General features: G+C 34.5%; 1 protein-coding gene across 2 annotated transcripts in view; it reads right to left on the bottom strand.

Annotated features, from left to right (window-relative positions):
- LOC110037703 overlaps window positions 1-21,835 on the bottom strand; it is a 28,560-nt gene extending 6,725 nt beyond the window's left edge. For both annotated transcript variants that reach the window (XM_020742408.1, XM_020742409.1), the window contains exons 1-3: window positions 20,608-21,835; window positions 16,118-16,209; window positions 15,400-15,474 (exon numbers count right to left, since the gene is read on the bottom strand). In XM_020742408.1, coding sequence (XP_020598067.1) covers window positions 15,400-15,474; window positions 16,118-16,209; window positions 20,608-21,670 — 1,230 coding nt within the window. In that variant the 5' untranslated portion in view covers window positions 21,671-21,835. The remainder of the gene's footprint in view (window positions 1-15,399; window positions 15,475-16,117; window positions 16,210-20,607) is intronic.
- Window positions 21,836-21,908: the final 73 nt, after the last annotated feature.

The raw sequence follows: 21,908 nt of genomic DNA, 5'->3' as shown, positions 1-21,908 counted from the left end.
AGTTTTCCTTTAAAATTAAAAGTTTAATACAAATTTCACATATTTATTGGTGTTTATTGGTGCTTTTTCTTTTTGTTTGTGGTCTCCTGTGGAAGAGTTTGAGGATTTCAATGCTGATTTCATGGCCTGGATTATGATAGAAACCTAATTTTACAACCTATGTTTAACGGTTATGATTGATTGATTTCTTAGTACTTATCTGCAGTATTGTTTGGTTTTTTTTCTTTGCAATTATGTATCACTTTGGCGCTGTTTGGTGTATCGTTCAACTGATCTTAAAGTTATCTTGGCCATCAAATCGCTTGTTTCACAGTATTTGGATGCTGCTGGTTGAGTTTTTATTATGGCTTGGCCTTGTTTTAACCTGTCCAGCTACTAGTAGAATCTTTTCATTTACGTCGCTTTTTTTTTTTCCATTTCATTTCCCTAGCATTTGAAGCTTCTCTGAACGGTGATGATTTACATATATCCGATATCCTATCTTACTAATTTAGGTTTACTGTAATTTCATTATGTTTGCATTGATATTCTTTCATCCTTGCACACAGCACTGTTGTATTTTGATATTAATTGGCTGGTTGGTTTGGATATTAGAGTATTCCATACTTGGGGAAGTCCATATTTCACTACTTGGCTTCATTTTTTTTCACTGGATTGTGCTCTCAATTACATCGCCATGGCAGATTTAAATCTTTTCTTATTGGTTGCGACTATTACACGTCCATATTGTTGGTTATATCAATTGCCATTAGCGCATTGTGTTAGTCATAAATTTTATTTTGCCTTGCATCTGCTTTCCAGTTTTTTTGTCTTGGTGGGCTAGCAGTCCCAGGATAAGCCCCCATTGCTCTTGAAATTTGATCTTCTCTTGCCAAGTACCTCATTCCAGCTAATGTTGCCCTAATTTAATTTCTGTCTTGCTCCCATGTGACCATGTCAGGTACTTGATCATTGATCCTTCTGTCTAGTATTGGCTTTGTTCGGCGTGTCAAACTAATTTTGTTCCAATCAAGTTAGCCATCATAGGCTTCGAGAAAGTAATGAGAATAGCACAGATAGAAAATAAAGTAGAGAAGAAAAAGAATCTCACTCCATTGGACTTCAATATTAAATTAAAACGCAATGTTATATGTAAGACTTTATTTTTGTTATATGTAAGACTTTATTTTTGTTTTAAAAGACAACAAAGAGCGAAACGGTATTTTATTAACTAAGCGCTAATAAGATATAAAACTACTAATGTATAGATGTCTTCATTAACATTTATAAAATATAAATGATGACTTATAAGTTGATATAAAATAGAAAAGAGTGTGGTGCAATACCTACTCGAAGGTACAGATTGGGTTGAACCTATAAATTAAAATTTCAAACAATTTCTAATAATTTGCTACAATAATTAAAAACTTAAAAATTGCAAAAAGAAATCTTATAACATAAAATAAAATATAAATTTTAAAGCATAAATAAACTAATTGTAAATCCAAAAATGATCTGCACGAATCTCAAGACAGTTTAACGATCAAGATCACATACGAAAAAGTTACAAGGCATCATGAATCCGACCAGCTAAAGACCACAAGCATACCGGAAGCTACCGACCAACCTAAGGTCAGACCACCAAAGGGGCATCTATGTCGATTAGAGATATGCATCCACACTAGCAACCAACCAAAGTTTAGTACCCCCAACAATCTCACAACTATCAACATGACACTCTCTCAACAAATCCCCCAAAGATCTCTAAAAATCACCAAGGAACAACAATCAAGCTAGTCGATGGATTCCCTATGGTGATCGACTTCCATACTCAAAACCGACCGGCTTCCCAAAGCGAAGGCCAACCGGTGTTCAGATAAAATAGTCTACCAACACCAGCTCCATCGATTAACCCAAAAACCTACAGAGCTGAAAAATCAGGTTATACAAAAAGACACAACAAAAACAAAAATAACATATAACCCCCTATTAAAGTGGAACAAATATGTAATTTTAGACTTTGTCCCTCTATCTTCTATAAATAGAGGGACTATAACATATATTAAGGTAGTTTGATTTTAGGCTTTGGCCTCTTGAGGCTCTTCTCTTTAGACTCACTTTGTAGGGAGATCTCTCACCCCTCATCTCCTGTAACACCAATATATAAAATGGGTCATAGAGACCAGGAATACCCTAGTTCGTTCCTATAAGCCAAGTATATGTGGGCTCTCTACCTCTTTTTCCCTCTTTGTCTCTCTTTCAACCTCTTCATCAAGGATTCTACCGCTCTGATCCTTGGGTATGCCTCACAGAATAAATTTGGACTCAACATTCTAAAAGATGTTGTGAGCGTGCAGAATGCTACTAACAAGAAGGAAAGTGACACCAATGAGGATAAATACATTTCAGAGGTGGCACTCCTAACAAGGAGGATGTTGAGTTCATGCAGCTATAGATCTAGAGCCGAAAACTCAATTTCCGCATCCTTCTAGAGGATTTGGCTAGAAGACCAGTACAACAAAATAGATGATCGGCTCCCAATGGTCGAAACAAGCCGACAAACCATACATGAGCAATGCTCGGTTGACTTCGAGCGGTTGACATCTAGCTCGGCGAATGAAGAGAGTATTATCTCAAAACTTATTTGTGCTACAACAAAAATTCTTTTAATATTTTCTCAGGTCTAATTGACACTTTGGGAACTTGAATCAAGAAGCAACGCCAATGAATCCAAAGAGGTTCGGTAGGCAAAATAGCCCACAATGTCCCCGCATCGAAAACCTTGGTTTCCAAACTTAAATTTGATAAAGCTCTAGAAGTGGATCCTTGCCCAGTAGCAACAAGCTCTGTTGAGGGTATGACGCAAATCACCACAGTAGTGAGTCTTAAAGGTTCATACCCAATAGCGACAAGCTCTCCGAAGTGTGTGGCACGACCGAGGCGACAATTTGACTAAGCAACCGAGACCTTAAAAAGTGTAAGACACGAGTCGGGCGACAATAGCATAAAATAGACTAACAGCGACGACATTGGCATCCGATCGATAGAAAGTAGTGAAGGAAACCAACAACGACGCCATAGACATCTGATCGACATCCTAACAAAAAATCCGACCCACAAAGCTAAGCATCAAAATGTCTTCTCAAAGCTCATTGTGGGTAAAATTCTAGAGATCTTCCTCTACCAAGTAACGACAAGCATAACCAAGGGTACGACGCAAATCACAATAGCAACAAGTCTCATCATTTAACCGACCAAGGCGACAAGTTGATCGAGCAAATAAGCCAGACAGTCTAAGACTTATGCTAGGTCGTGACATCAAAAACAACCGACAATCTTTCTCAAGATCTGAGTCATCAACCAACACAAACGTTCATCACCAAGCAGTTATCAAAAGAAAATAACACGGTAAACGTAAATAATAAATAGAAGCAAATATAAGCAAAAATGATTGAGAGCTTCATTCATTTATAAATGAAAAAATATACAAGTCTTTTGTCTACACAAAAAATTTCATTTACACAAAATATCTTTACAAAAGTTTTTTTAGAAAATTTTTAAGTTATAGCGAGAGGAGTGGAGGACCCTTCGTCGCTTCCGACATCCGAGTCATCCTCTAAGGAAACCTCTGAGCTAGTGTACATAGCAACAAATTTATGTAAGTCTGTGAATTTCAGCTCAACAAGGCCCGACCGGGTTAGTCCTGGTACGAATTTTCCTGACTCTTTAATTTTGAATTCTCCACCAAAATTCTTTTCTAAGAGCTTCTTTCTCTTAATTGTCAACTCCAATAACAATTATATCAAAAGTTGAGATTTTACCATCAGGTGAGTAGTTCTAAAAAAATATGGTCTCATTGAATCTATTTGTATCCAGCTCCTTCCATAGCCTTTGTAAATCTATCAAATCAAGCTCTTGGTGATTGCTTTAATCCATATAAAATATTTTTTAATTTGCATACTTATTCTTTTTGAAGAAGCTATCGAATCTTGTGAGGGATCCATATAGACCTCTTCTTTGACGTCCTCATATAAGGAAGTATTTTTACATCATATTATTGAATAGGTCACCCATGATTAGTTGTTAGATATATCAGAATGCAAATAGTATTCATTTTTTTTACTGGGAGCAAATATTTCTTGATAATCAATCTCATATGATTGAATATATCATTTGACTACCAATCTTATTTTATACCTTTCTAGGCTTTTATCTACTCAGTATTTAAACATGAAAATTCATTTGCATCCAATTGTTTTCTTTCTTTCTAAAAATTCAATGATCTCACATATAAGATTTTTCCCAAGGCATTCATCGATTCTCTCATAGATTCCTACAAATTTCTATTTTCGAATGCCTCAAATAAATTTGTGAAATGAAAATAGTTTGTTAGAAAAGCCTCATGAGATGAAGATCTTTTATTTATGAAATAAGATGTGCTAAGAGATAAAACATAAATGAATTGTAGTGGGTTGAGTAATGTTACCCGATAATGATTATAAATCACTGATTTATTCAGGATCATGACATACTTGTTCCTTCTTATATATATTTGAAGATGTCCAATTAATACAAGACTTGTATTTTTAAGATTTTGGGTTGTAGAAATATCAAGATGAAAAATATTATCAAATTTATCATCAATTGAGAATTCTCCTCGTGCAGATGAGTTTGAGTGAAAAGGTTATGTTTTCATCAAAAGTGACACCATTGATGAAACTTTTTGGGGATGGAAGATAACACTTGTGCAACTTTTATGTAGTAGAATATCTAATGAATATGCACTTAAGATCCCTTGGATAACTTTTTCTCTATATTGTTGATAGATATAAACACAAACAATGTATCTACAAAATTTAGAAGGGATCATTAAGAAATTGTTTGTAGGAAACAAATCTAACAAATTATTTATTACTTTCGAAATTAATTATTGTGGAGGGTATTATGTCAATTAAATAGACAGTTATTAAAACAACTTTCTCAATATTATTTTGATATTTGATTGTAGAGAATTATCTTAGTCACCTCTAAAATATGATAATTTTTCCTATTTGTCACTCCATTTTATTGGGTATCAAGACTAAAACATTAGTGGATGATACACTATCTTTAAAAGAAGAACCCTAATATTGATTAAAATAAACACATTATCAATCCGAAAAAAAAATATATTAGAGTTAAATGGATTCTTTTGTCTTCTCTCTTGGGATATAACGAGTATAGTGCTAATATTGATTTTTTTTTATTTTTTTTAATTAAATATACCAATGTCATTCAAGTATAGTGATAAATAAATGTGATATAATCAGTGGTTCTAGAGATATTGAGGATTTTAGATGATCCCTAAATATCAGAATGAATCAATACAAAAACATTAGATGATCTCGAGTTACTTTCAAGAAATGAAACATGAAGATGTTTAACATTTCACAAATTTCAAGTTTTTAATGCTTTTAATTATGAAAAGATAAGTACATATACTTTGAATTTTTTTTTTTAAAACAAGATGTCCTACACTATAATGGTGTGTCTAGATGATGTTGATAATGTGAAAGGTGAAGGACTATAGTAGCCGATCTTGGTCCTCAATAAAATATAACTCATTATTTTCTCTAGTTTATCTAAGTCATTTTTCCTTAATTAGGCCATAAAAATACAATAATTAATAAAAAAGATGACTTTGCAATTATAATATTTGTTAAATTTGTGAATAAATAAAAGGTTAGTTGTATGTTTTGAAAATTTGTAATACACTACTAAAGGTTAAGTTGGGAGAAATTAAGATATCTCTTTATCCTGTAACAGTTGCTAAGTATTTATTTGCAATTTTTATTTTTCTATTGGTTATAAAGGATTTATAAGTTGGAAATATATTAGCAATGATCGTCATGTGGTCAATGGTTACCGAATCTAGGATCTAAGAGATGAAAAAACTAATAGAGTCACTAAGAGCACAAAAATTAGAAATCATATTATTTTGAGCAAAAGAACAAGATCTTGAAGACATTTCTAAGAAATTAAGAAAATTCCTTAATTTATTGATTTCTTCAGAATTGAGTCGTTCTAGCTCCACTAAACGTGTCGACCCCACGTAGTGGGATTAAGGCTTTGTTGTTGTTATTGTTGTTATTTCTTCTATAGTCTTAGGATTTTTTATAAAGTTTTCAGCATTGTCTTTATTGTGCCCTTCTTTTTAAAGTAGTTCACCAGAGATTGCCTTTGAAAGAATATTTGCCCCTTTTTTTTTGGAGAAGGTTTTGTGACAGCAAATCATTTACCTTAAAATTCAGAAATTGAAACGGCAGATATGTCAAGAGTTTGATAATAAATCTTCACCATATTTCTTCCTTCTTCAACTAATACAAAAGAGAGAGTTTCTCTACTTAACATTTGTCCTTCTTCAACTAATACAAAAGAGAGAGTTTCTCTGCTTAACATTTGAATTCAAACTTCATCAAATTCATAATTAAATTCACTCAAAAACCCAAATTCTCTCTCACTCCACAATTTTTTAAGGATCACTGCATCCTCATAGAAAGACATCTTGAGATCTTAACAATAATTCAGCTCTAACCAATAAAGCTTTATAACATTAAAGTGTTCAATAACAGGAAGATTACCATGTTTAGTCTTAATGAGCAGTGTCTTGCTTTGATAGATGAGTGCAACATCTTTCACCTTTGAGTAAGTTTGTTTAATTGTATCTCAACCGCTATTGTGGTCGAGAGAAACATAAAAGACCCACTGAACTCTGACAACGTGTAGCGCAATCATACCATGATCATGGAATAAGTTTCTTCCCAAAATAATAATATTTAACCTTTTAGCCTCGAAGATAGATCCACAAGGTCTTCATGATTTGAGACTATTTAAGATAACTTTCTTCATTCAAACAATAAGATGCTTAAAATATCTAGAGTTCTCATTTGGTCTAATTTTAACCATTAATCATGATCGACTCCTTTGCAAGGAGGTCGATGAAACTAGAAATAGTGAATAGAAGAAGAATTCAACAAAAGAAATAAGATTGAAAGTGGAAAGCCAAACCTTAGCGAAACAGAACAAATGTTGGAAGGAATTCCCTAACCTTTTTTGATAACATGTAAAAAACAAAATAATTAAAAACTTCTAAGGATCGTATTTCATTCTTTTTAAAATAGAGGAGATATATATGTATATGTGTGTGCGTGCGTGCGTGTGTGTGCGTGTATATGTGTATGCGCGTGCGCGGGCATGTGTGTGTGTGAGTGTACACATCTACAAAAGGCATTACAAAATATGAATAAATTAAAAAAAGGAGAGAAAAATTTAGGAGCCTACAATCTTATAGAAAAGCACATAGATTACAATACAATAGTCAAAAAGAAACAAATCCAAGGTACAAAACCTTGATCCGTGTCTTCTTCTCTTTTTTTCTTTTTTTTTCTTTTTCCTTTTTTTTTGGCTATGATCAGAGTTGCAAAATTTCGATAAAAAACATCTACATGGCAGCTTTATTTCATAAGTGAATGAAGGGATTTTGTTTGATGTCCTTTCCACAAAGTATCTATCAATTTTCAACATCAATTTTCCTCATACAAATTTCATATCAAATAGAACATATAGAATGTCACAATTGCGTTTACAATAGTTCTACTATAGCAAAAACCTATGCAAAAACCAAGTTAATTTTAATTTCTAAATGGAGATACCAATTTCTTTTTGGATATGCATACATAATCAATGGCCTTCTTGATGATCATGATGAATATCAATTGAAGCTGATTCAAAATGAAGTAGAGCCAATGCACACCTAACGCAATTTTTAAGTTTATCACCACAAATAGCAACCAAATTGCACAAATTATTTGAACTATTAATACCCATAAGAAGAATAGGCACACTTCATAAGCGCAACAAATTTTCCAAAATTGTTCGCAAATGAACTGTTTCCAATGTATCACATTGTTTCATCGAGAAGCACTATAAGCATAATTTTTCACAAACCTAAAATTACCTTTATATTTATCCATCTGGTGGAATAAAAGTAACAAGCTATAAAACATGGAGTAACCTATAATAGATCTTCTAGCACATCGCACATCGCACATCGCTATCTCTAATCACAAATAAATAAGAACAATAGGTTACAATAACATATTCAATGAATAACAAGCATTTAAGAAAACTAGAGCCATATAACAGCAGACTCGAAGAGATACAAACTGAGCGAGCCAAGGATATCGAGTACTAAAATAAGAAACCCAAGGAGGAAGAAAAGATCGAGAAGAAGAATGAATAGGAAAAGGGAATCGAAAACAAGTGGGATCAGAAGGAACTCAACATTTCATTGTAAATAGCAACTATCAAAATCCTAATGCATCAACTCCTTATAATAAGAGTCATTTTTTCGTATATAGAAATCCAACCAAAATGAGAAATTTCAAATATAATCTAAGATTGACAAAATAAACCTATTCAACAATTAACTAGCATAAATACGCCTGCGTTTGAAAGAACTCATCCCAAAAAGTTGCTAGTATAGACCACAGTGGAGAAGGAGGAAATAGTTAATATACATATTTGAGGCCAGCCTGCAGAATAGAGGAGACGTATATAAATAGTTTTGAAAGCAACAAATCATTTTTAAGGACAAGCAACTAGAATTTCTATTTGGTTTGAAATGAGGACATAATCTTGTGGTAGTATATTTGTGATAGAAATGAAAGCACAAACTCAATATTAACAAGGAAAGAGAGAAAGTGTACTACGGCTATAGGTCATCTTATAGAGTCATCCAAACTATCTCAAGAATAGCATCAATCCTTGTAAGTAGAACGAACTACCTAAATCTCAAGTACATCCTCAATCACTATAGAAGGTTCTGGCTCAAACTAGAGCAAAATCTCAAGTATAATCCATTAGATCGGAGCCTATGGACTCTCCGCCTCGTGCTCCAATGAGTCAATTTTGAGCCCCTCCAAAAGAGTTTGAAAACTTATGTTAGGTGTAAATTACAATGAGTAATTTAGTCATTTGTCAATTATAACTGTGCAGTATATATTAGGCCAATATATTTAGGGTTATGCTATGTTATGTGTGATTGCTGTCTTGAATCTTAGGATTATAGTTTGGGAGAGATCATCCAAATTTTGAATAGTAGGTGTTCGGGTTAAAATTTGGGAGAGATTGCTAACCTCTCGAATTGTAGATGTTCTATCATTTATGTATTCAAGTTGTGTTGTTTTGTGTTAAAGAAATAAAATATTTTGTTAGTCCTAATCTATGTGGAAGTTCATATATTTCCAATCAAATTGGTATCAAAACTATTCCGTTAGAAATCTTTTTCAATGGAGACTCATCTTTCTGGGCTGAGACTTTCCTATGATAGGATAGCGCCCTAAAATCGCCAATGTCACACTTAGTGATTTAATATTGCAATACATTCACAGTCGAGCTAATTAAGAAACAATGGTGGGATCGATGAGAGTACAGGAAAGGATCACGACAAGGGAAGGATCGAGGCATGCCCTAATCGCAATACAGAACTATGAGACATTGTAAAGGGATCGCAGCATACGCTAGTCGTGATTAGCATGCTGGGAAGAGCCAATGGCGGGGATTACGGCATACAAAGTTATATCTTGTGATAAAAAATCTTCATAAGAGTAATGGAGGCCAAGAAAATAGATGCTTTGTAGAAAAAAATTGTGAAAGAGATGAGCCAAATTAGATCTGAAATGGAGTGTTTCTCGTCCATTGAAGAGTTGTTTAAGGGGAGATTCATAAATCAGGAATAAATAATAAAGAAGATCACAAAAGTTCCACACAAACTCGTCGCCGCCTGCAATGGGATCGAGTGACGACATCTAGAGCAGATGCAAGCAACAGTAACTTAAGGGATTCGTGTCACATCAGGGCAGTGGCGCTGCATTAAACGGATCTAGAATCGTGAAATTGAGCGAAGGATATAGAGCCGAACTCGAGAGGCAGCACTAGAATGGAATAGTGCGACATCCAAACAGCTGGAAAGAGCAGTAGCAGGATGGCGTACAATTCAGTGCAGAAGGTCAACTCCAAGGATTTCAGTCTGGAACAAAGAACCACTGTAGATGGGACAACGACAAAGAGTTCCATCCAACCACCCCAATGACTTAGATGTTATTTATAGGGCAAGTCATACTTATAGAAGAAAGGAAATCAATATGGGTTTAGGAAGGGAACCCAAGCCCCGCTTCATGAGTAGAATGAAGTTTGGTCAAGAAAATTGGGGAGGAGACTTACGCATAAGAAAGTTGAAGATGTCGATTATTAAAGGAAATGATGTGCATGGTTGGGTTTATCACGTGGAAAGATACTTTGTTGTTAATAGGCTGATAGTAGGGCTATCAAAATGACTCGTTGTTCATGAACAACTTGTGTTTGGCTCGTTAAGTTAACAAGCCAAACAAGGAACAACTTGTGTTTGGCTCGTTAAGTTAACAAGCCGAACAAGAACACACTTTTTGTATTCGAAATATAAACGAGTCAAGCATGAACAAAGATATTTTTTAACGAGTGCAACACGAGCTTAGCCTGAGCTCTCTTGTGTTCGGCTCGTTTACACCCCTACTGACAGAAGAAGAAAAATTGATGGTGGCGGCCCTGTGTTTAAAAGAGAATGCTCTAGCGTGGTATCAATGAAGAGAACAACGTCAGCCAACTAGATCATGGGAAGAATTTAAGGACCGATCGTTGGAGCATTTCAAAATCAAACGGAAAAGGAATTTACATGAACAATTTTTTGCACTAGACCAGGAAGGAACAGTCATGAATTATAGAGGAAAATTTGAGATATTATGCAGTTGTTTGAGATGAATACTAGAATAAATGTTGGAAGGAAACTTCATGATAAGGTTGAAGCCAAAGATTCAAGCAGCACTTCGTCTGCTAAAACCGAGAGGATTGGGGGAAACCATGGAATTAATACAGTTGGTTGAAGATAAAAATGCAATGGAACATGCTAATAGGAGCAGCATAAGTGGAGTTTCATGCTGAAATATTACAACCACGATGATGCTAAAAATTTGAACAGTGGAAGTCTAGAGGAAGGCTCCACGAGACAAGAATAATGGACCACGACCGAGACGACATTTAAACGTCTAACAAAGGTTGAGATTCAGAAGAAATGAGTTAGGGGTTATGTTTTCGGTGTGATGAGAAGCTTGCACTAGGACACCGCTACAAAGATCGGACAGTATAGGCTTCCACAATGTATGATAGGGAGACGTAGGAGGAAGAAAGAGGATTTTGTGGTGGAAGGCGAGGAACCCCCAATCTTGGATGTGGCACTAGTCTCATTGAACTCGGTGGTGAGGTTAACACTGAATCACAATAAAACTTCAAAGACAAATTGGAAAGCAAGCCGTAGTAGTGTTGATAGATAATGGGGCCACCCAAAACTTCATCTCTACTCAAGTAGTGAAGCAATTGGGGCTTGGGATGGTTGGCATGAAAAGTCTTAGAGTCATGATGGATGGGATAGGTGGAGAAGAGCAGAGGAATTTGTAAAGAGGTGATTATAATACTACAAGGTATTCAGGCGATGAAAGATTTTAAGAAGCACTGACATAATATTGGATATGAAATGATTGCAATCATAAGGGGAGATAGAGATGAATTGGAAACTCCTGACAATAGAGACAATATGGGGTGCTTTGCGGCGACCCTAGTTTGTGCAAAATCTTGTTGTCAGCGGATCCATCAAAGGTGGTGGCCATGTTGAAGTAGAAACTACCTAAGACTAGACATTGAGAGGATTCTGGGACTTACAGGATACTACTGAAAGTTCTTGAAGAGTTACAATTTGATTGTGTGGTCATTGACTGAGAAATTAAAGAATGATAAATTTCAATGGAGGAAGACGACGGCCCGGACTTTTGAGAAGTCAAAAAAGGCCATGATAGTGTACAATGTTAGCGTTACCCAGTTTCAGCCAAAATTTCAGGATAAAGACGGATGCTTCAGGCTATAGATTAGGCGTAGTCCTCATGCAATGTGAACGACCATCACTTATTTCAATCAAGTGCTGACGCGAGAGCCAGAATCAAGTCAATTTATGAGTGGGGGCCATATGACTTGATCTAACATGAGTTTCCTCTTACACCTTGAGGAAAATGTCATTTTTGGATGAGAGCAATGTTAAATCGATGTCTAGTGCTCCAATGAGTCGCCGTCTAGCCTGCCAAAATAGTTTAAAGACTTGTGTTAGACGTACGACTAAAAATGGGGCAATTTAATCATTTATTAATTATTATTGTGGGATATAAATATGGCTAATATATTTAGAGCTATGTCAAGTTGTGCAATTGTTATCTTGAATCTTACGGTTTTTTCAGCAATTGTTAGCTAGTAATATATTAATCTTTGTCAAAGTTCATCTCTTTCCTATCAAATTAATGCAACTACTTCCTCAAGATACAGTTCATCATCATTATTTTATAGCTTAGGTACAGACTCATGATCATTTCCATATGCATCCTCAATTGGTGCAATCCATAATTTTAAATGGTCCGATGGTTGTTGTATTTTTGCTTGGATTTGTAATTGTGGAAAAATCTCTTGTATTAATTGAACAAGCTATGTGATACAACAAACATGTTTCTTTCGTGTTTCGCAAATGCTGGCTTGGACCCAAAAATATGAGTGAAGCATGCTAATCAAAATAATAATAATGTTGATGGTAATATGACATAATTTTGAGAGAACAAAATTATATACAATTGACAGTGGATTTTTAATTGTAGTGCACCAAAAACCTAGAAGAAAGCATCATAATAATACTGGTAAGATTTCAAACTATTAGCAAAATCAACAAGATAATTGTATGTCTTGAATCTCATCATCTAGAACTTGCAATTAATAATTTCTCAAATAATAATATCTTAGGCAAATTTAAATCATATCACAAATATAACTTCTCTTAGTAGATGCTTGTGATCTATATGAAACATATCAACAAAATAATGATAAAAATTCCATAATGAATATGTAAATTTGAGTAATTCCAGAGGCAATGTATAATATTTATGATTCATTTGCAATAAATCAGGTCTAAATCTACAACAATTCAATATCCTCAGATACTTTGATGCATGGTAATAGTTGAATAAATTCACAAAGCTTTAAATCAAGAGTTAAGAGCCTAATAAAATCATAATATGATGCCAAGATGAGAGCATGTTTTGATCAAATAAAAAATGATGAAAATAAAAGTGAATAGCTTGTAAGAGGAATGTTTGCTTCCAATGTTCAAAAGCAAGTCGCACCTAACATGAGTTAAGCACTGTGGCTAAGCTAGAGGAACAATGTTCTTAAAGGAACTAGGAGCTCTCAACTCGACATGACCCAAAGTGCCATGCGCCAACCAAAATCATTAGCTGAGCAAAGTGATGTGCTAAAAAGTTTCATATATTTTAATAATGAGTAATGCTATCTGAAAAGTATGACAAGATAAAGTATTAAAATGTAGCAGGCAACAAAATGCCTTTCCAAATTTTGTGATACTCCGATACAAAATGGCAAAAATTTATCATATAGATAACTTAAAACAAACTACCATCCATAATTTAAGGAAAATCTAATGTGCACCACCATCTATTTCATCTTCACCATTACCTATAATTTCTTTTTCATGATTAAATTTATCCTCTATGCCTCATATTATGATTGCATATAACTTAAAAATTTATAAAAAATTTTGCATCACAAAGGTGACTTCCCGAACACCTAGCTCTCTTTTAATAAAATTGAGATCAACAACTAAGATAGCAGCTAAATAGGAGCATCGGGACCCTCAAGTTGAGTAGCATGATAAGACTAGACCTCACTAAAAATGAGGTCAACAACCACGTTATCAACAACATGGCACTGTGGTCGTGAAATGCTAGAGTGGCACCACGTTATCGACAACATGGCACTGTGGTCGTGAAATGCTAGAGTGGTCAGAATCTGTCAAAAATAAGTGTTGTCGATGCGATTAAGATCGAAGGATTTGTTGAGCATGAAAAAGATGTGTTCTATGAACAGGCTGGAGGATATTAATAGGATAAGACAGCTGTCAGGGTAACGAGAGTCATAGGTGAGGCCCAATGAGCTAGTTGCACAAACAAGATCAGGATAGCTTATGGGAGGCACACGAACAAGAGCGCTCCAAAAAGCTATAGTAAGTGATGTTTGATCGATGGAGCCATGTTGTGTTATAACAGCAAATATGAGAGTGGATGGACAAAGATAGTTTGACAATGAAAGATACAGAGTAGGAGAGGGAAGGAGAATACATAATTAAAGTTTGGGGCCAAGAGAGATGAAGACCAAAAGACAATGATAGCATACAGCTAGGTTAGGCAAACCTTAATATTTTATTATCAATTGAAATTATCAAAACCCTAACACATGATCTCCTTACAAAGATAGGTGCCATGATTAATTATAAATTGTCTAATAAAATCAGAGATTGATGAAACACAATATAAAATTGTGAAAATAAGCTGATTTTATTGTTCTACACCCCAAAGGCATATGATGAACACGTTTAATAACCATCTTAGAGAAGCATTAGCCCATTAATTTATGTCATACTGACATATCCGTCTCTATCTAAGAAAAGTATGAAAAATATATAATAGAAACTAGTCTTCTTCATCATTTATATCAGGATTAATTTGCAACAAGACTTCTCTAGGTATGCAAGAGTTACCATTCCTCAATATCACAATCACGGGAATCATTTGACATGTCCATCTACATACGAGAAATGTTTAAAAATTACACAGTAAACATTCTCCTTGGTCATCTACATCAAGAAAGGCCACTTCAACTAAGCATCAACTAAGCATGAGCGACAATTCCTCGTTATCACAATCATGGGAATTCTCAGTAATAATTTCCACATTAATAAAATATTCATTTCTATGAACAAACATAAAGAAGATAGTCAACTGTCCATTTCAAAATGGCAGCTGAATGCCAATTATTTTTTTGAACAAATCCAAATTAGTGTTGAAACAGAAACAAATAGGACTCATGAAACCTCTAGCCGAGCTTGGACCAATAATTGGGCCAGCTTTCTGGGCGAGGACTCGAGTTTTTGTTTGAATTATTGGTCAAGTTGGCCAAATCAATAAATATATCAAATTCCACATAAACAAAAAATTCATACACCAAAACTAGCTATTACATAGGATTTGGCAGGTAATCTTGGGCTAATTTGTGATTGAAAACCAAAGAAAAGCTAGTTTAGGTCAATCAAACTGGTTTGAGACATGAGTTCAAACCTAGGTCTTACTTCTCTTATGTAATGTTGCATAATTCTTGCCCAACTCGTGGCTTATTTTAACTTTAAAAGCCCATCATTTTGAATTATCAAATCTTATATGTACACCATACAAATAAAAAATGTACCTGAGAGCAATCACGGGAATGCATTGGTTGAAATGAGAACACATCAATATCATTAACAACCATCTCTTTCAATTTCTGCAAATTAAAAAAGCAAGAAACACTAAGTTCAGAAAGAAGACAATAAAGTTCAAAATAACAAGTATTTGTGGTCAAGACTATCTCCCCTAGATATTGAAAACAATGAAATCGAGTAAATTTCATCTTAACCAACCCAGTCATATAAGCTTATGCATTCCACTTAAATTATTACAGCTAAACATAGATTGCACCATAAAAATAATTGAAACAAAGAAAGCTTGTGATTAAATGAAGTTTTTTTAGTGGAATAATTTGGTTTTGGTTTTATATATTACAGGAATCAACCTCCTGCTATATGGAAATAGTTTAGTACAACGCATATGTGGGCCTTAAGCTTAAACAACAGACAAATATATTTGTCGCTACTACGAATAAAACAAAAATACAGATGGCAAATGGTAGATTGTGTTCCTAAATAAGATTGAGCATATCAACAATAAATTTATAGAAATATGAACATGGAAATGCTTAGAGTTTAAGCTTCCACGATCATATTACTATGTAATAGTATAAAATTCGAACATTTCTGCATGCCCCTTATTAAATAATACAAAAAATAAGAGTAAAGATGACATAAATTAACAATTCATATGTAATACCCAAAACACAAAGTCTAGAAAATTAAAATACATATCCTTACCTTATTTATTTGTTCTAGGTCAACACCACGATTGATCATACGCTGTCTACGTTTCATGGCAATGAGTTCTTTACCGTGCTTCTTTTTCCCTCCTGAACAAAAAAATAATATTTACAAAAATTTTTGCAGTACTAAGGATAAAAGTTAAAATGTTAATGTGTTTGTTTAGGGAGTGTATTAACCCTAAACTATATTATTCCTCTCAAATAGCTCGGAGGGAAACTAGAGCAGCACCTCTGCCTACAAAGAAAATGAAACTGAATAAGGAATAATTAAAAAACATAAAAAGCTGCAAGACTACATTATGACGTGGAAGTAAGACTACGTTAGGGTATGGATATGGCTCTGTGATGAGGCCAAGGGCTACATGAAGTTAATTGTTTTATTTGTAGGATTGAATAGAGGATGGGCTCAGTTTTGATGATTACAGGGGGTTGGCTGAAAGCTTGAATAGATGAATAAGGATTTAGCTAATGAAGGAAAGGAGTGGAAGATTGTGGAAGAGGGTTGCTTTAGGGTATAGTGAGAAAGCCAAAATTTAGTTAACTCCTTATAAGGGCATTAAGTATTGGATAGACGAAAGAGGAAGAGAGCTTATGGTGTTGAAGATTAGAAAAATGAGTTTGAAGGAAAGAAAGAAGGGGGCTAAGGGGTAATGGAACTAGGGTTTCAAAATAGCTTATTGAGAAGAAATCCTCACCTAAGCAATTCAACCAAGAAGAGTCCGCCAACTTGTCCAAGAGAAAAGATAGAAACTCCAATTGTTGATACAAGCAAGTGATGATGAATAATGCACTACTAGGTATGATACCCAATTGATGCATTTAAACAATTTTGCTTCAAGCAAACAAAAATGCATCTAACCAACATGATAAAATTATAAGTTGTTGTATCAGATTAATATAGAATGAATAACGATTAGGGTTCCTGATGCAATTAATGTGATGTAGCATGATTTCATGCAGGAAAAATTGAGGATTCACAACACAAGTTATCAGTTAAATCAATGGCTTTCTTTATTTAAATATAATCAAGCAATACTACAGTTTAAAATAACTAATCATGAAATGGACAAAATAATTGAGAATTTTAACAAGAACTCGAACACAAATAAAACCAGCAAGAAAATAAACTATTTTTCCAAAACTAAATTTCAAACATATAACACTTTTTAACAAAAGCAAAAGCAGTAAACTAGACACAAAAACAAATTAGGTGGCAATGAATCAGGAGCAAATTAATCCATTAACAAAAAATCAGACCTCGCATCAATACAATAAGATGACTTCTTCTAGAACTAGATAATCACACTGTATAGAACTAAAATGAACTGTACTCACAGGATTGAAAATTTGAATATAGAAATTTTATTCAAGTCCAAAATTTCTAAATTCCCCATCTCTGGCTACCATTTATCAACTCCTCATAAATTAAGCAAGTAAAGAAAGTTGATACGGAATCAACTTAATTCAAATTTAAATTAATTTTCAAGAATAAAAGAATTTCCATTTTAATTTTAAAATCATAAATCAATGAGAACAGCTGCAAGCCCAATTTAAACTTCCCAAATCAATAAAACATTAGCATTCAAACAAACAACACATGCATGCCCTAATAGTAGTAAAGCCACAAACCTCAGAATTCTCAATTTCACAAGATGACCCTCCCAAAAGAATTAAAATGCATCAAACCCAAGCACTTGAAGCCACCAGTGCAACCAATGGGATCATTCAAGCATGAAGATGACAAGTTGCAGGAACCATAGCTCTTGCCTATGCAAATCCTATAGCCACACCACCGCTCATTTACCATACCACAACATTAAGATGAGACGTGTCATTCTATTTTAACTTTTTTATTTCAATTAAAGATATGATTTTTGAGTATAAGCCATTTGAGAAATTATGTAATTTATCATATAGCTAGTGTTTCAAAAATTATGACTTCCAAAAGTGTATTCAAATTTTTAATGTTTTGATTGACAACTGAAAGCCTGAATTGTGGAAATTGTTTATTTTCAGCAATCCTAAAGAAGTTTAAATAGGTTTGGTTATTATTTATAATTCAAATATCACAACAAATTCTTCACAAATCCAAGTTCTTATTAAAAAATGCATACTTCCTTAACAATATTTGATATTTTTTAAGCATAAAACAAATTTTTCATAATTTTTTTAAAAAATGTAGCTTTTTGGAGCACATACATCAAGACTCATGTGCAACAACACATCACTGACTGATGTGTAAAACATCACAACGTGCAAACCATTATAGGAATAGTAATATCTAGTTTAAACAATGGTTAGTTTGACATGTACATGAAATTTTGGGATTTGAGTAAAGGGAAAATTATCCACATTTATGGACACGAGTTCTTGAAAAAAAAAATGTTTGGCACTCATTTTAACTACGGGAATGGGAGAAAATGTGATCAAGTGTTCTACTAACTTGACAGTTTTCTAGTTTTAATTCAATTCACTTCCTTGGGCCACTGCAATCAAAGTTTTCACTCCACTCAATCCTTTTTTTTTTTTTTCAACAAAATTCTTGCAAGGGATTGTGTGTTACTTCTCGTCTCCATTTGTCTTTGCATTTGCCAAAATCTAGAGAGATTTTGGAGTATTTACCTTTTAAATAATGAAACAGTGGATTATTCTAACTCAAATAGATAAATACGAGTGGTTATAACCCGAGTGTGTAGAAGAGTGTGGACTTTACAAAGACATCATGGTCTACTAGACGATAAGGAGGGTTAGCGGAATTTCTAAGAAAAAGGTGATTAGAAAATAAATGTAGACGATTGGAGCCAAACCAAATAAAATCCTTGATTTTTCTTTGTTTACCCTTTTACTTATTTGTTCTTTACAATCAAGCTTATGATATGATTCCGATAGTTACATGTGCATGTGCAAGTTTGATTGAGGCGAATTGCAATATTGTGCTTAAAGCTTAGATCACTCCCTAGTTTGTATAATATCTATGGCTCACTTCATAGATTTTATGTGTAGTTGCAAATTGTTAAATGATTAGGTCCATTGTGATTGAAAATTTAGGTGAATCAAAAGAATTTGTAAAAGCTCTAAAAGTGATATTTAAAACCCAATGAATCCCCCTTCATGTGGTGTGTTAGCACCCAACACTTCACCAAGCACAGCCACTTGAATTGTGAAATACCTTTATTGAAAAACTGATCATGTTTCATAGGTATTCTCCTCATTCAGGTTTCAATTACATGATAAAAGCAACAACATCAAGAAACTTGGTTCATCAAATAAAATTAATCAACAAATAAATATGTTCTACATCAAAAACCCGTTTTTAGTAAGAGGTTTACTAGTTTCTTCTATGAATACATAGTAGTTTCTAAGGAAAATGATCTGTGAAACGTTTCCTTTCCACAACTAAATCTTTCTTCTCTTTTATTTTATACATATTCATTGATGATTTCATATTTGGTTTTTGACAATGGTATTCAATGTTTTAGATTTTCCCTTTTTCAAATGATGATTCGTAAAATTTACTATTTACCCGTAAGAGTTTGATCTTAAATTGATACTGTCCTACAACCAACAAAAAGTACTAGATGTTGGCAATGGAAGTTCACAGCCGCATGAACTCCAACTACAGAACTACATTTAAAGATTCAGTTAAGGATAATTAGAAATGCAAAATGTGAAGCTATATTGATAAAAAACTACAAGCATGTTGGATCAATTCATCTAATTGTAAGTATTTGAATCTAGTCACGAAAGTGGACTACATTAAAGTGAATTGCAGTGATATATATTTGTTCTGTAACAACCACAATTCTAATGAATTTTATTCTTAAGTTTATTTGGGATGCAGTTTTCTTGTTTTAACCCACCCTCCTAATAATTTTTCAATTTCTTATTATCATATGTTAAAAGTCATCATCGCAATTATTCAATATTATTCTACTGCTATTAAATGAAAAAGAGAAAAACTTTAGATTGAAATTCACTTCTAATATTTTTTAAGGTTAATTTCAAGAATAAAAACTCAACTCCATTATTTTCAACAAAAACAAAGCATAAACTCAAATAAGGAAACGATATCCAGTCATTTTGGAACACTTACAATGAATCAACTGACCATTGGTGCCTGTGCATTCCTATCCATTTTCAAATGTTTAAAAAGACAATTTTTAAAGTGTTTATTGACTAAAAATAATGCTATCCCTGCTAGTTTTGGCGATACTTTTTCTGAAAGTGATGTTCACAGAAATCATAAGGCAATAAAATGCTAACTGCATCTAGCATATAAAGGTAACACTGCATACTTACGAAGATGTTGATCTATGTATGTTTCTGGCAGGAAATCTCTTACAATTGTGATTATTAAAAAGATGGATAAATAAAGCACAAACACTTAGCAGAACCTCAGAATATAAAATTTCTAGCAAAAAAAAAAAATAACAGAGAAATTTCTTTCGTTTTCCAATGCTAGAAACAATTGTGCTTTAAAATTACCTGGAAATTTATCATACTTTCTGCTTTTCCGAGCCTCAACAGGCCACGATCGAGAAAGTTGAGACAGCTGCCGTTTATGTTTCCCCCTCCCTGCAGCTGTTCTAGAATCCTTCACAAACAAGAAGTCTTCCAATCCTGAGACATCAATGTCCACAATGGGCGAGCCAAATTGACGAGGCCTTATACCTTTAACCTTCCTGGAACTTGGCTTCTTCATGCCATATTCCATCGAGGCATTCATCAAAGCATTTGCCCCAAGCTTACTCCCACCTCCTTCTTTGGCCCTACCATCACTTCTTATCAAACCATCCTTAGCAGACTCATCCAAGCTAGCTGCCGTCAGCCACTGCGCGTTAAGCAGCTCCAAACTACCTCCGACGCCTTCCAAGTAATCTTCTGCCAATTCGTCGTCAATATCAGAATCAGAATCCACATATGAAGAACCATCCGATGAATCATCATCTTGCTCTTCGGCGTCAGAAGAGTTTGACTCATCCGAACAAGAGATTCTTCCCGCACATGAATCGCTACTCTTGCCATCATCGTCGACTCCGTCTTCTCCATCTTCTGAAGACGAAGTATCCTCAGTGTAAACTCTCACACCTCCAATCATCAAAAAGCTGTCTTTTTTAATCACCGGTGTCGAATAGGAATCCAAGCAATCCATCTCATCTCCCTCGTCGGATTTTACAGCCATAGCTTCCCCCTCATCCACTCCTTCACCAACATACCCCAGTCCCACGCCGCCAACGATTGAATTATCGTACTCATAGGAAGGAACATCGACCAACTGATCGCCTTGAGAATCCCGACCAACGAAGGGAGCAACGATGGTCTCTTCGCCAGCACCAACAGTCGCGCTAACTTCAGGGTAAGTGTATCTGAAAGCCTTCCCATGAAAGTGGGACTCGTTCTTCGTGCTACTTCCAGTTTTTGTTGTAGATCCTTGATGAATAAAAGAAGTTAGGTCAGCGGAGACAACGGCTTTACCACGGGTTGCTGTGCCGCCGTGAGTAGAGTTACCCTTGCCGGGCCTCCGCCTGCCTCCATTTCCGCCGCCCATGACTTCCGACTTCAGTCACGGAGACCTGTGTGACCAGTGCAAAAATCAACGGCGCAATCGGAGTCTCGGAGAAAGGGCGGTCGAATACGGCGCTGCAAGACAGCCGCTTAGGCCGTCCGGAAGTAGCCAGCTAGTATTTTATTAGGAGTATTTTAACAGAAATTTTTTTTGTTGTGCCTCTAATTTGTTGCTGAACTCTCGGCCAATACATTTTCTCTTATAGATTTCAGCTGCTGAA

Source organism: Phalaenopsis equestris, unplaced genomic scaffold, assembly GCF_001263595.1.
Source record: "Phalaenopsis equestris unplaced genomic scaffold, ASM126359v1 Scaffold223743, whole genome shotgun sequence".
NCBI classification, from domain to species: Eukaryota; Viridiplantae; Streptophyta; class Magnoliopsida; order Asparagales; family Orchidaceae; genus Phalaenopsis; species Phalaenopsis equestris.
The sequence above is the reverse complement of the archived record's forward strand: the minus strand, read 5'-3'. Positions and strand labels throughout refer to the sequence as shown.